The 14,945-nt window shown below is 47.8% G+C and overlaps 1 protein-coding gene across 2 annotated transcripts in view; it reads right to left on the bottom strand.

The window, feature by feature from the left end:
• The window catches only part of TSPAN9 (tetraspanin 9), a 136,320-nt gene that overhangs the window by 59,560 nt on the left and 61,815 nt on the right, over positions 1-14,945 (bottom strand). Inside the window, exon 3 of one of the 2 annotated variants that reach the window (XM_070947257.1) lies at positions 1,850-1,929. In XM_070947257.1, the coding sequence (XP_070803358.1) occupies positions 1,850-1,912 (63 nt within the window). In that variant the 5' untranslated portion in view covers positions 1,913-1,929. Of the gene's footprint in view, positions 1-1,849; positions 2,243-14,945 lie in introns of those variants that run through there. The other variant, XM_070947256.1, reaches the window with a different exon arrangement.

Genomic DNA, 14,945 nt, shown 5'->3' with positions numbered 1-14,945 from the left:
CCCCTACCCCCTCCCCACCCCATCCAATCCCAGCTGGGATTGTCCAGTGAAAGTCAGGAGAAAGTGGAAAAGGAGAGGGGGGTGTTTTAATCTCTGCAGAAGAGACAGGTAGGGGAAAAAAAGTAAATACACTCAAGACCCCCCCCCATGCCACAATTCCCCCAAATGGCACAATTCCCCAAAAAGCTGCCATTCCCCCATCCCCCACCCCATCCAATCCCAGCTGGGATTGTCCAGTGAAAGTCAGGAGAAAGTGGAAGGGAGGGTGTATTTAATCCCTGCAGAAGAGACAGGCAGAAAAAAAACGGAATACACTCAAGACCCCCCCCCCCCAAAAAATGCCACAATTCCCCCAAATGGTGCCATTTCCTCATCCCCCAAAGCCCATCCAATCCCAACTGGGATTGTCCAGTGAAAGTCAGGAGAAAGTGGAAGTGCGGGGGGGTGTTTAATCCCTGCAGAAGAGAGGTACAAAAAACACGGAATACACTCAAGACCCCCCCCCAAAATGCCACAATTCCCCCAAATGGTGCCATTTCCCCATCCCCCACCCACAGCTGGGATTGTCCAGTGAAAGTCAGGAGAAAGTGGAAGGGGGGGGGTGTTTAATCCCTGCAGAAGAGACAGATAGTGGGGGAAAAAAAGGAAATACACTCAAGACCTCCCCCCCCAAATGCCACAATTCCTCCCAAAAGCGCCATTCCCCCATCCCCCGCCCCAGTCAATCTCAGCTGGGATTGTCCAGCGAAAAGTCAGGGGAAAGGAAGGAGAGAGTGTGGGGGGGAGAGGGGGGGTTTAATCCCTGCAGAAGAGACAGGTAGGGGGAGAAAAAGGAAATACACTCAAAGACCACCCCCCAAAAATGCCACAATTTCCCAAAAAAGCTGCCATTCCCCCATCCCCCAAACCCCAGTCAATCCCAGCTGGGATTGTCCAGTGAAAGTCAGGAGAAAGTGGAAGGGAGGGGGGTATTTAATCCCTGCAGAAGAGACAGGTAGGGGGAAAAAAAAAAAAAGGAAACACACTCAAGACCTCCCCCCCCAAATGCCACAATTCCCCATAAATGCCACAATTTCCCAAAAAAGCTGCCATTCCCCCATCCCCCAAACCCCATCCAATCCCAGCTGGGATTGTCCAGTGAAAGTCAGGAGAAAGTGGAAAAGGAAAGGGGGGGGTGTTTTAATCCCTGCAGAAGAAACAGGTAGGGGAAAAAAAAAAGGAAACACACTCAAGACCTTCCCCCCCCCCAAATGCCACAATTCCCCATAAATGCCACAATTTCCCCAAAAAGCTGCCATTCCCCCATCCCCCGCCCCAGTCAATCCCAGCTGGGATTGTCCAGTGAAAGTCAGGGGAAAGGAAGGAAGGAGTGTGGGGGGAGAGAGGGGGTATTTAATCCCTGCAGAGGAGACAGGTAGGGGGGGAAAAAAGGAAACACACTCTAGACGACCCCCCCCCTAAAATGCCACAATTCCCCCAAAAGCTGCCATCCCCCCCACCCCAGTCAATCCCAGCTGGGATTGTCCAGTGAAAGTCAGGAGAAAGTGGAAGGGAGGGGGGTATTTAATCCCTGCAGAAGAGACAGGTAGGGGGGAAAAAAAAGGAAACACACTCAAGACCTCCCCCCCCCAAATGCCACAATTCCCCATAAATGCCACAATTTCCCAAAAAAGCTGCCATTCCCCCATCCCCCAAACCCCAGCTGGGATTGTCCAGTGAAAGTCAGGAGAAAGTGGAAAAGGAAAGGGGGGGGGTGTTTTAATCCCCGCAGAAGAGACAGGTGGGGGAAAAAAAGAGGGGAGGGGAACCAAAAAAAAAAAAAAAAACGCACGGGGCTTTTTTTACTCACCCAAAAGATCAAATTGAAAAGGAACATCATGTATTTCAGGCAGCACAAGCAGCCCCTGGCCATGCTGCACTTCTTAAACTCTAGGAGGAAAACAAAGGATAGATCCAGGTAAAAAACCAGGTATTTGCTGCTGCTGCTGCTGCTGTTGGCGGCATTGGCGTTGCGGGCGTCGTTGCGGGGCTCGTCCCTTTGCAAGCCGGCGCCCGCGGGCGCACCGGCACCTGAGCCCGGTCGGCCTTGCCGGCGAGGTCCGGCCGTGCCGTAGAAAGCGCCGGCCGTGAAACCCCGGCTGAAGCGCTTGCCCGTCGGCGAGGCTTTGGCGAAATCCGAGTCTTTGCTCTCCAAGGAAGGGCTCCGGCGGATGGAGGAGTCTTCGCTACTCGACTTCTCCATGCTCGGGGCGGGCTGCGGCGAGGGGCATCGCCCGGCCAAGCCGCTTTCGGCCTCCCCTCCAACCCCCACTACAGCCTGGCCCGCATCGCCAGCCCCCTCCTCCTCCTCTTTCCTCCGCAGCCCCCTTTCCTTCAGCGCAGGGAGGGCGGCCCCGCCGGCTCCGCTTTCCACGCCCGGGGTCGAGGCTGTAGTAGTGGCGGTGCTGGCATGGCGAGCGGGGGTGTTGGTGGGGTTGGGGGGTCTTCCTCACGGGCGCTCCGACATGACTTGGCGCTTTGCTCCCGGGAAAGGTGAGGGGAAAAAAGGCAGACGGTGTTGGGGGAAAACTGAGAGAAGAAGCTGAGAAATGGAGAGGAATTGGCCGATGAAACCCCCCTTCCCCTTTAGCCAGCCAGCTCGTCCCGAGCCGCCGGCTCTCTCCGTGCCCTTCGCCTGGGTGCCCGCTTTTATATAGGCTTCGTTTCCAAGCCCCGCCCTCTTTCGCTCTGGGGGCGGCCAATGGCGAGGGGGCTTTCATCCCACGCGCGCACCGACGGACACCCCCCCCCCCTTTTCAAAGGAAAAAAAAGGAAATGACACGAGCGTTTTAATAGGATTAGCGCTCCTGGGTTTTTTTTTTTTTTTTGGGGCCTATAGAAGTGCAAACTGACGGCGGAGGCTCTTTAGCCGTGTATGAACATGAAAGGAGATGGGGGGGGGGGAGAGGAGAGGAGGGGGATCCTTCCACCGTCATGCGGGAATCAGAAGCCGGGATCTTGTGCCTCTGACCGACTTTCCCCCGTTAGATCTGGGCAGAGGGGGTGGGGACCCGGTCGGCTCGGATTCCCGGCAGTTCTGCCAAAGGGAATCGGGAGGCCGGGCGGTAGCGCTGGTTACTGTAAGGTGCGGGGAAAGTCACCTCAAGCCGGTGTGAGGCAAAAAGCTGCCGAAAGGGTCTTAAAAGAACGCCCCTTAAATATAAGGAATAAGAAGTGTTTGGAAGGGGCCTTGGAGGTCTTCTAGTCTAGCCCTCTGCCCTAGAGGTAAAGAGCACTGTAAATACAGGTAGTCCTCGACATACGACCGCAATTGAGCACCCCCAAATTTCTGTTGCTAACTGAGACACTTGTTAATTTTACCCCATTTTACGACCTTCCTTGTCATTTTACGATCGCAATTGAGCCCCAAGTTTCTGTTGCTAAGTGAGACGTTCTGTAAATTCAGGTAGCCCTCGACATATGACCGCAATTGAGCCCCCAAGTTTCTGTTGCTAAGTGAGACATTTGTTAATCTTACCCCATTTTACGATCTTCCTTGTCATTTTATGATCGCAATTGAGCCCCAAGTTTCTGTTGCTAAGTGAGACGTTCTGTAAATTCTGGTAGTCCTCGACATACGACCGCAATTGAGCCCCCAAGTTTCTGTTGCTAAGTGAGACATTTGTTAATCTTACCCCATTTTACGACCTTCCTTGTCATTTTATGATCGCAATTGAGCCCAAAATTTTTGTTGCTAACGCATAACAGTCCTCAACATACGACCACAATTGAGCCCCCAAATTTCTGTTGCTAAGTCAGACATTTGTTAATTTTACCCCATTTTACGACCTTCCTTGTCATTTTACGATCACAATTGAGCCCAAAATTTCTGTTGCTAATGCATAACATAACAGTCCTCGACATACGACCACAATTGAGCCCCCAAATTTCGGTTGCTAAGTCAGACATTTGTTAATTTTACCCCACTTTATGACCTTTCTTGTCACCGTTGTTAAGTGAATCTGGCATCCACACTGACTTTGCTTATCAGAAGATTGCAAAAGGGGATCCACCCCTCGGCAACTGTCGTAAATATGTGTCAGTCGCCAAGCGTCATGTGGTCCCCATTTGCGACCGTCTGACAGGATCACGTGACCCTGGGGATGCTGTGACGGTTGTTAAGCGTTTTAAAAAAATGGTAGTAAGCCACTTTTTTTCAGTGCTGTTGTAACTTCAAACAGTCAATAAACAAATGATCGTAAGTGGAGGGTAATCTGTATACAAAAGGAGTATGTAACAATCGCTTTAGTTGTTATTTTCAAAACAAAACAAAACATGAGCTTGGATGGTATTTGGTAGCTAGGAAAATGCAGCTTTCGCCAGGGACTGTAATCTCCTACATAAATTGTCTTAAACAAAGAAAAGCAAGCAAATCCCCATTGTTTCCCTACGGCAGAATATCCCAAATATTTTATTCTGGGCAGAAAGCGTTCTGAGCAACAACTCAATTGAAATAGGCAGACAAAATAACACTATCAAATGTTGTCACCTAAGCTGTCATTGCAGCACCCTGCTGGTTTGCTCCTTTTCTTACGGGTGTTGCAGAAAATAACCTAACCTGCTGACTGCCGGCTGACTGCAATTTGGCAGTTCAAATCTCACCAGGCTCCAGGTTGACTCAGCCTTCCGTCCTTCCGAGGTCATTAAAATGAGGACCCAGATTGTTGGGGACAAGAGGCTGACTCTGTAAACTGCTTAGAGCGGACTGGAAAGCACTGTGAAGCGATATATGTCTAAGCGCTATTGCTATCTATCATCTATCTGTGGTGACGCGGTGGTTAGAAAGCAATATCTGCCGTCTGCCAGGAGTTCGATCCTGACCGGCTCAAGCTTGACTCAGACTTCCATCTTTCCGAGGTCATCAAAATGACAATCCAGATTGTTGAGGGCAAAAGGCTGACTCTGTAAACCACTTAGAGAGGGTTGTAAAACACTATGAAGCGGTATATAAGTGCTATTGCTATTTCTGCAATGGTACTGATATCTATAAATAAATAGATAGATAAATACCAGTTTGGTGGGACAGTAACAGCATTTTGTGTGTTTGCCGTCTGCTTTGAGCTGCAGCGGGATTTCATGGTGGCCACATGACCGTAGAAATGTCTTTGTACAACGCTGGTTCAATGGCGTAAATCACGGATCTCCAAACTTGGCAACTTTAAGACTTGTGGACTTCAACTCCCAGAATTCCCCGTGGCTGGCTAGGGAATTCTGGGAGTTGAAGTCCACAAGACTTACAGTGGTCAAGGTTGGGGACATCTGGCCCAAAGAAACAGAGATAAGCGCTGCCTCCTACAGTCAGCTATGACTAGCGTAGTAAAACCTGCAGGACGGGTACCTAGTCTTCTGCTGTTGGTGAAAAAAAGAAAAAATTTGGTAGTCTATTCCTACCCTAACTCATTGTGGTGTCCCCTTCTGCATTTCTCACATATGTCTAGCTAGTATGTGGTAAGGTAAAGATAAAGGTTCCCCTCGCACATATGTGCTAGTTGTTCCCGACTCTAGGGGGCGGTGCTCATCTCCGTTTCAAAGCTGAAGAGCCAGCACTGTCCGAAGACGTCTCCGTGGTCATGTGGCTGGCATGACTCAACGCCAAAGGCACACGGAACGCTGTTACCTTCCCACCAAAGGTGGTCCCTATTTTTCTACTTGCAAGTTTTACGTGCTTTCGAACTGCTAGGTTGGCAGAAGCTGGGACAAGTAACAGGGGCTCACTCTGTAATGAGGCACTAGGGGTTCGAACCATCGAACTACTGACCTTTCTGATCGACAAGCTCAGCGTCCTAGCCACTGAGCCACTGCGTCCCTTCTGTATGTGGTAGCAGCCATCATTCCGTATGTGGTAGCAACCATCATTCATACGGTGGTATCATCCGGCCAATATTTTATTTACCATTTTATGCAAAAGAGTATCCCGAAGCACTCTACAAAAATATGTTACAGTATTCTGCTTATTGACTAAACTCGTAAATCTATCAAACAAGGAGATAAGATTAGCCTGGTACAAGTTATTCTGGCAACCCTACCCCTACCCCTAGACAGGCTGCTGTGGGTGTACTTATCGAAGTGTTCACCAATACATTGATTGAGAAACTGGCCCAGTTCAGACATCTATCTGGCAGATTGACATTTTCCTGGATTCACATTTGCTCTCCTCCCATCTTCTGGGACCTCATCAGGAGGCTTCCAAGATTACCTTGTGGTGGTTCTGTAATCACCTCCACTAGTTCCTCCGCTACTTGTTGTGGCCCCGCCCTCTGAGCCTATCTCATCAGAGGAAGAAGGCTCCGAACATGAGGGAGAGGAGTCAGCCAGGCCTCCCTCTCCAGGCCCCTCCCCTCTGGCACTGCCTCAGGTGCCAGGCCGAGGAAGGGGAGATTAGCCAGGAGCCAGGTGTCTCTGATGAGAGCGAGGAAGGAGAGCCGTCGTTCCTGGATGCACGCCAACGAAGGCGTGATAAACGGTTGCAGCAGTTAAGGAGGCGTGCTAGGGATTATAGCTGAGTCACTGGACCACACCCCAGAGACTATATAAGAGAGGGTGGTGGCTGGTAAAACTCTGTGACGAACAAAAACTAACTCTGGCTAGTCACTTGAACAATGCCTGCAGCTGCCGAAGGGATATTGTTTTGCTGGACTATTTACAATGCGTATGTAATTTTATGTTATCTGTTGAAGTAAAGCTCTTGGCAGACGGTGCTTATATTGTTGCCAAGTTTGGCACCTGTGTGCGTGCCAAGTGCTTTCTTAACCCTCGGCTGGCTGTGTTTGTGTGTGTGTGGAGACGGGGACAGATCATCACTCTTGGATTTATTTATTTATTTATTTGTTTATTTGTTTGGTTGGTTGGTTGGTTTGATTTATATGCCGCCCTTCTCCGGAGACTCAGAGCAGCTTACAATGCGTTAAGCAATAGCCTTCATACTTTTGTATATACCTGCTTAGTAGGGCTTTCGGCCACCCCATAAGCGGTGTTCTTTTTTTATACAAAGTCAGCTTATTGCCCCCACAAACCGGGTCCTCATTTTACCTACCTCAAAAGGATGGAAGGTTGAGTCAACCTTGAGCCTGGTGAGATTTGAACTTGCAGTAATTGCAGGCAGCTGGTGTTACTTAACAGCACTTTAGTCTGCTGCGCCACCAAGGCTCTTGGTGGATGGTCTACTACTGGCCCTAGAAAAGTAATTCGTTCAAATTAGTCACATTCTCTTACTCCATCCTCGGGTATCCTAAGCAGCAGATCTAATCGACTGATCAAGGAGAGATCCAACTTAGAAATAAGGAGAAATTTCCTGACTTGGCTTGTCTTCAAATGTTGTGAATGCTCTTATCACTGGAGAGTTTTTTTTAAAGAAGAGATTGGACAGCCATTTGTCCCAAATGGCATAGGGGTCTCCTGCTTGAGCAGGGGGTTGGTCTAGGAGACCTCCAAAGTCCCTTTCAACTCGGTTGTCCTGATTTATTTCCTCCAGGTAGAGCAATGACCAACTAAGGCTCCATATTTCCTCCAAAGGAGGAAAAGACAGACACAAAATTAGAATTATGGAGTTCTAGCTTCTCATCATCACCGCTTTCAACGGCAGGGGGTTGAACTAGAAGACCTCCAAGAGTCCCTTCCCACTCGGTTATTCTGTTTTCTTTTCCCCAGAGCATCACAGTAACCAACTAAGGCTCCATATTTCCTCCGAAGGAGGAAAAGACAGACACAAAGTAAGAATTACGGAGTTCTATCGATGGGGACGCGGTGACTCAGTGGCTAAGACGCTGAGCTTGTCAATCGAAAGGTCGGCAGTTCAGCGGTTCGAATCCCTAGTGCCGCGTAATGGGGTGAGCTCCCGTGATTTGTCCCAGCTTCTGCCAACCTAGCAGTTCGAAAGCAGGTAAAAAATGCAAGTAGAAAAAATAGGGACCACTTTTGGTGGGAAGGTAAGAGCGTTCCGTGCACCTTTGGCATTGAGTCATGCTGGCCACATGACCACGGAGACGTCTTCAGACAGCACTGGCTCTTTGGCTTTGAAATAGAGATGAGCACCGCCCCCTAGAGTCGGGAACAACTAGCACATATGTGCAAGGAGAACTTTTACCTTTATTTTATCTTCTCACCATCACCACTTCCAATGGCTCTACTTCATCTTTGGTTGTCTTTTTATTTTCAGCATACCTAAAGTTCTGACCACTCTTGAGTTCCTGCCTTAGGAACTTGATGGCAACCAACTTTCTACCCTAAAAACCAATCCTGAAATCCCCAGTTGTTGAAAAAAAATTCAATGCACAAGGTGGAACTCGGATTCTGCCTTCATCCCTGGTGGATTTTACCAGTAGAAGAACCGAGATATTGTGAAGTTTCCCAGAAGGGTGTAGCTATTTCTGAAGATGCTCTGCTGGGAAATTGTGCAATGAGACCACAAGGGGACTGACACACTTGCATCCTATCTTGTGTTCTTCTATCTATGGGAAGCATCTTCTCATTTTCATCACTATGCAACTTACATCAGAAAGATTGAGGGCAAAAGAAGAAGAGGACGAAAGAGAACGAGGTGGCTGGATGGAGTCACTGAAGCAGTCGGCGTGAGCTTAAATGGACTCCAGAGGATGGTAGAGGACCGGAAGGCCTGGAGGAACGTTGTCCATGGGGTGGGCGTGGCTAATTATTATTATTTTTTTACTTTTAAAACCATTTTTTCTACAACCTCTTCCATGAAGAGGTTGTTAAAAAATGCTTTTAAAAGCCTCTGATGATCCCAGCTGAGTTGCCTGATCGGCAGAGGCTTTTTTTTCTTTTAAATGCCTCTGATGATCAGGCAACTCAGCTGGGATCGTCAGAGGCTTTTAAAAGCATTTTTTTACAACCTCTTCAGGCAAAGAAGTTGTAGAAAAAATGCTTTTGAAAGCCTCTGACGATCCCAGCTGAGCTGCGCGATCATCAGAGGCTTTTTTTTTTTATTTTTAAAAGCATTTTTTCTGCCAGAGGTTGTAGAAAAAATGCTTTTAAAATTAAAAAAAAAGCCTCTGATGATCGCGTGGCTCAGCTGGGCATGGGAGGGAGGGGGGCAAGGATTTTTGCTACCGGTTCTCCGAACCACCCACCTCCATCGCTACCGGATCGGGCGATCCGGTCCGAACCGGGAGCATTTCACCCCTGGGTCGCAATGGGTCGGACACGACTTCGCAACTAACAACAACAAAACAGCCATCAGAGTGATATGAACCCAGAGAGTCAATAGCCCTAACCCAACAATGCTGGGAGGTGGGTTTCTTTTCTTTTTTCTTTTTTTTTTTTTTTTGGTGGTTTGGGACAATTCAAGATCGATCAGCCGGCCAAATAAACCAGACAAGACACAAAAACCAGGTAAATTAATTCTCCTTTGCAGGGGAGTCCTCGACTTACAACAGTTCGTTTAGTGACCGTTCAAAGTTACGACGTCACTGAAAAAACTTACATATTTCACGTGACCTTTGCAGCATCCCCCATGGTTGCGTGATTGAAATGCAGACACCCACTGACTCATATTTACGACGGTCACAGTGTGTGTCCCCCCCCCCTGGGGTCACGGGATTCCCCTTTTGCGAGCATAGTCCATGGGGAAGCCAGATTCGCTTAACAACCGTGTTGCTAACTTACTGACTGCAGTGATTCACTTAAGGAAGGTGGCAAGAAACAGTCGTAAAATGGGAGCAAAACTCACTTAACAAAGTGTTTCAGTTAGCAACGGAAGTTTGGGGTTAACTTGTGGTCGTAAGGTGAGGAGTAATACTTATATTATAAAACTAACTCTTGCATACAATACAGCAATGGTGAAATTCAAATTTTTTTACTACCGGTTCTGTGGGCTTGGCTTGGTGGGTATGGTGTGGCTTGGGCGTGGCTTGGTGGGCGTGGCAGGGGAAGGATACTGCAAAATCTCCATTCCCTCCCCACTCCAGGGGAAGGATACTGCAAAATCCCCATTCCCTCCCCACTCCTGGGGGAAGGATATTGCAAAATCTCCCTTCCCACCCCACTCGGGGGCCAGCCAGAGGTGGTATTTGCCGGTTCTCCGAACTACTCAAAATTTCCGCTACCGGTTCTCCAGAACCTGTCAGAACCTGCTGGATTTCACCCCTGCAATACAGGCATAAATACAATTCTCCCACCATCTCTTTTATGATTTGAGGTTCCTTTCTGAGCTTCTTGCTTTATCCACTATGCATCTCTGGGTTAGGACCTCTTTGTTGTGACCTAGGCTTCCCAAAAGCACGAAGCAGACTCCTTATCCCGACAAAACCCCTTTTTATTAAGCTAATGTGAATTCCTCTCATTCACATCCAGCAAAGTCCTGGCAAACAGTCTTTCCAGGGTGAATTTACAACCACAGACCTTATCAGGCTTGGACAGCTGCCAAGCTGGTATCTTCCTACAAGAAAAATACTTGGCAAGGAGTCTCTGAGAGTCACGGATGAAATGAACTAACTGTCCCCTGCAAACTCCACTCCCCTTTCGCTCCTCTTTATTCCCTACGGGAGGGGCCATTCACTGTCCACCTGTGCCTTTACTCCTGAGTCGTCCCTTGTTCCTTAACTATTCCCTTCTCCTGGCAGCTCTGTGCATGTGCACATCGGGAACAGGCTCCAGCTGTTCTTCTGCCCCACTGATGTCCGACTCTGAAGGTAGCTGATAACTGTCGGATGGCCCTGGCCCCCTCTCTGCCTCCGACGCAGAGCCCTCATCAGAGCCTTCCCCAGACTCCAGGACTGGCCCATGTTCCTCCCCAACCTCTTCATTGTCTGAGTCTGCTGCCAGCTCCGCTGGCCCCTGGCGGGCCATAACACTCCTTTATCTGACTGTTCCCTAGGCAACATCTTTTTCCCCGGTCCCCAAGGCCTTTTCCACATACAGTAGCATCACAGCACTACACGAAGTTAAATACTAACTTTGCCCTTCATTTCGTATTTCAAGTCAGCCTGAAAACACCTTGAAAACCATGTCATGCTAATCAATCTGTCAAGAATAAATCTTTTCTGACCAGATAAAACTACCCTTAGCAAAGTCTCTTGTAAGTTATCAACACTTGATAACTTCATGGACAATTCCCACTATTTTTGTCACTGCCTTCCTTGCCGATGTCCTAGTGAAGGGGTCAGCAACCCGCGGCTCTAGAGCCGCATGTGGCTCTTTTATCCCTCTGCTGCGGCTCCCTATTGCTAGTTGGCTCCACAATTGATAGGGCTTTCGGTTAGGACAGGCAGAGGAAAAAGGACGCCATGCTAGGAGGAGACTCTATGGTGAGGGAACCAGACTTCTGGTCAGCGGAGAAAAAAGGACGCCGTGCTAGGAGGAGACTCTATGGTGAGGGAACCAGACTTCTGGTCAGCAGAGGAAAAAGGACGCCGTGCTAGGAGGAGACTCTATGATGGGGGAACCGGACTTCCGGTCAGCTCCAGAATTGAACAGGGGCTTCCGATTAGGAAGTTTGTGGCTCTTTGAGCGTTTAAGGTTGCCGACCCCAGTCCTTGTCTAATCCAATATTTTCTGGTGGTCTCCTATCCAAGTTCAGGTAGTCCTCGATTTACAGTGACTGTTCAAAGTTACAACGGCACTGAAAAAAGTGACTTACGACCATTTTTCACATTTATGACTGTGGCGGCGTCCCCATAGTGACGTGATTTACATTCAGATGCATGACCACTGATTCATATTTACGACGGCAGTGGCAGTGTCCTCGGGTCACGTGATCCCCTTTTGTGACTTACTGACAAGCAAAGTCTGAGCCGCCTGAAGCCAAAAAGTATCTCTCCATATCCTAATTAGCAAGCTGGTTAAATATTGGCCAGATGGCACACCTTACACAGATTGCTTCGTCTTAAAAGGGGCAGGAGAAGGAAAGACTAAAATTTAGACCTGGAGCAAGGAAATGGAGGGCGTAGAGAGAGATGCTTTGACTGTTGGGCACTAAATTTTGGTCGCCACGATGTAAAAAAGATGTTGGGACCCTAGAAAGAGTGCAGAGAAGAGCAACAACAATTAGGGAACTGGAGGCTAAAACATATGAAGAACGGTTGCAGGAACTGGGTATGTCTAGTTTAATGAAAAGAAGGACTAAGGGAGACATGGTAGCAGTATTCCAATATCTCAGAGGCTGCCACAAAGAACAGGAAGCCAAGCTATTCTCCAAAGCACTTGAGGGTAGGACAAGAAGCGATGGGAGGAAACTAATCAAGGAGAGAAGCAACCTAGAACTTAAGGAGAAATTTCCTGACAGTTAGAACAATTAATCAGTGGAACAACTTGCCTCCAGAAGTTGTAAATGCTCCAATACTGGAAGTTTTTAAGAAGAGATTGGATAACCATCAGAGGTGAAAAACAGCAGGTTCTGACAGGTTCTGGAGAACCGGCAGCGGAAATTTTGAGTAGTTCAGAGAACTGGCAAATACCACTTCCGGCTGGCCCCAGAGTGGGGTGGGAATGGAGATTTTGCAATATCCTTCCCCCAGGAGTGGGGAGGGAATGGGGATTCTGCAGTACCCTTCCCCTGGAGTGGGGTGGGAATGGGGATTTTGCAATATTCTTCCCCTGCCATGATCACCAAGCCACACCCACCAAGCCACACCATGCCCACAGAACCGGTAGTAAGAAAAATTGGATTTGACCACTGATAACCATCTGTCTGAAGTGGTGTAGGGTTTCCTGACTAAGCAGGTGGTTGGACTAGAAGACCTCCAAGGTCCCTTCTGTTATTCCATTCCATTCCATTCCATTCCATTCCATTCCATTTTCTATTCTATTCTATTCTATTCTATTCTATTCTATTCTATTCTATTCTATCCTATTCTATTCCATTCCATTCCATTCCATATTTTCTATTCTATTCTATTCTATTCCATTCCATTCCATTCCATTCCATTCCATTCCATTCCATTCCATATTTTCTATTCTATTGTCATTTGTAGGCTGTCATTTAACTTCCTTCTTGTCTGCCATCCAAGATGTTCCTTATTTGAAGAACCAGATTTTTTTAAGGAGGCAAAGCTGACCAGATCAGCTAATACGGTCCTCACAAACAGCTCCCAAAACATCCGTTTATACTGCACCTGTCAATAAAACCCTAATCTTAATTCTGGCCTATAACCACCTGGGGCTCCTCTATTAGAAGCTGGTGCCACATTGTCTATCTTCCAACTCTCTGGCACCGAGCCCGAGTTGAGGGACACATTTGCAAGTTGCATACTTTTGCCCGGAGGTCGAGTGGATGCCATCGGGACCTGATGATTTATTGCAGTTCTGTCTCTCAGGATGGCCTAAAATATCTTCTCTGGCTACTTTATAGTCGTTGTCGGGTTTCTCTTTGCAAAAAAGTCCATACCGGCTCCACTATCCTGCCCTATATATTGTGTGCCACGAAGACAGATGCAAATAATTCATTCTGTTTCTTAAATCATCCATTTGAGGTCAAGAGCCGCGGTGGCACAGTGGTTAGAGTGCAGTACTGCACGGCTACTTCTGCTGACTGCCGGCTGACTGCAATTTGGCAGTTCGAATTTCACCAGGTTGACTCAGCCTTCCGTCCTTCCGAGGTCGGTAAAATGAGGACCCAGATTGTTGGCGGCAATAGGCTGTCTCTAAACCGTTTAGAGAGGGCTGTAAAAGCACTGTGAAGTGGTATATAAGTCTAAGTGGTATTGTTATCTAAGCCATAGTGGCGCAGTGGTTAGAAGGCAGTATCGCAGGCTAATTCTGCCGACTGCCAGTAGTTCGATCTTGACTGGCTCAAGATTGACTTAGTCTTCCATCCTTCCGAGGTCGGTAAACTGAGGACCCAAATTGTTGGGGGCAATACATTGGCTAACTAAACCACTTAAGAGAGGCCGGTAAAGAATATGAAGCTGTATAAAAGTCTAAGTGCTATTGCTATTGTCATTTAAGGTGTGGTGGCGCAGTGGTTACAATGCAGTATTACAGGCAGACTCTGCCCACTGCCAGCAGTTCGATCCTGACCGGCTCAAGGTTGGTTCAGCCTTCCATCCTTCCGAGGTCAGTAAAATGAGGACCCAAATTGTTGGGGGCAATAGGCTGACTCTGTAAACCGCTTAGAGAGGGCTGTAAAACACTATAAAGTGGTATATAAGTCTAAGAGCTATTGCTATCTCAGACTTCTCTTTCCTATAGATTCTTCTCCCATGGAATCTGGTTTAACCCTACACTGAATCTCCTGAAACGTCTTGACTACATTCAGCTTTGTGGAGTCACTTTCTCCTAATGAACTGTGTCATGATTCCCCTTTTTTTTTCAGGTAATGAAATGGTTGTTAAGTGAAATGGTCGTACGTCGAGGACTACATATATCTACATCTCGTTTGGAGAGCCGGCAGTGAGCCCCGTCAATGATGCACCTCGGTACCATCTTCTAATCACAATAATTTTAATCCAGATATTCACCTGCATTTTTGCAAGATGCGGTTTCCGCACAGGTAGTCCTCGACCTACGACCACAATTGAGCCCAAAATTTCTGTTGCTAAACGAAACATTTCTCCATTTTACGACTTTCCTTGCCACATTTCTTAGCTTGGCCCTCCCCTCTTTTTTATAGCAGCCCCTGAGATATTGAAACACTGCTATCATGTCTCCCCTAGTCCTTCTTTTCATTAAACTAGACATACCCAGTTCCTGCAACCGTTCTTCCTATGTTTTAGCCTCCAGTCCCCCTAATCATCTTTGTTGCTCTTCTCTGCACTCTTTCTAGAGTCTCCACATCTTTTTTACATCGTGGCGACCAAAACTGGATGCTGTATTTCCAAGCGTGGAATGCCTTACCGAGGCATTATAAAGTGGTATTTCCCAACATCAACATCTTTTCATTGGATGACCAAAGTATTTGAGTTTCAGCTTCAGTAACCTAACCTTTCCCAGTTGCAATGGATGGCTGTGGAAGT

This window comes from Pituophis catenifer, unplaced genomic scaffold, assembly GCF_029215685.1.
Source record: "Pituophis catenifer annectens isolate HBS135680 unplaced genomic scaffold, rPitCat1.0.hap2 SCAF_7, whole genome shotgun sequence".
NCBI lineage: Eukaryota > Metazoa > Chordata > Lepidosauria > Squamata > Colubridae > Pituophis > Pituophis catenifer.
This window is presented reverse-complemented; position numbering and strand designations above follow the sequence as displayed.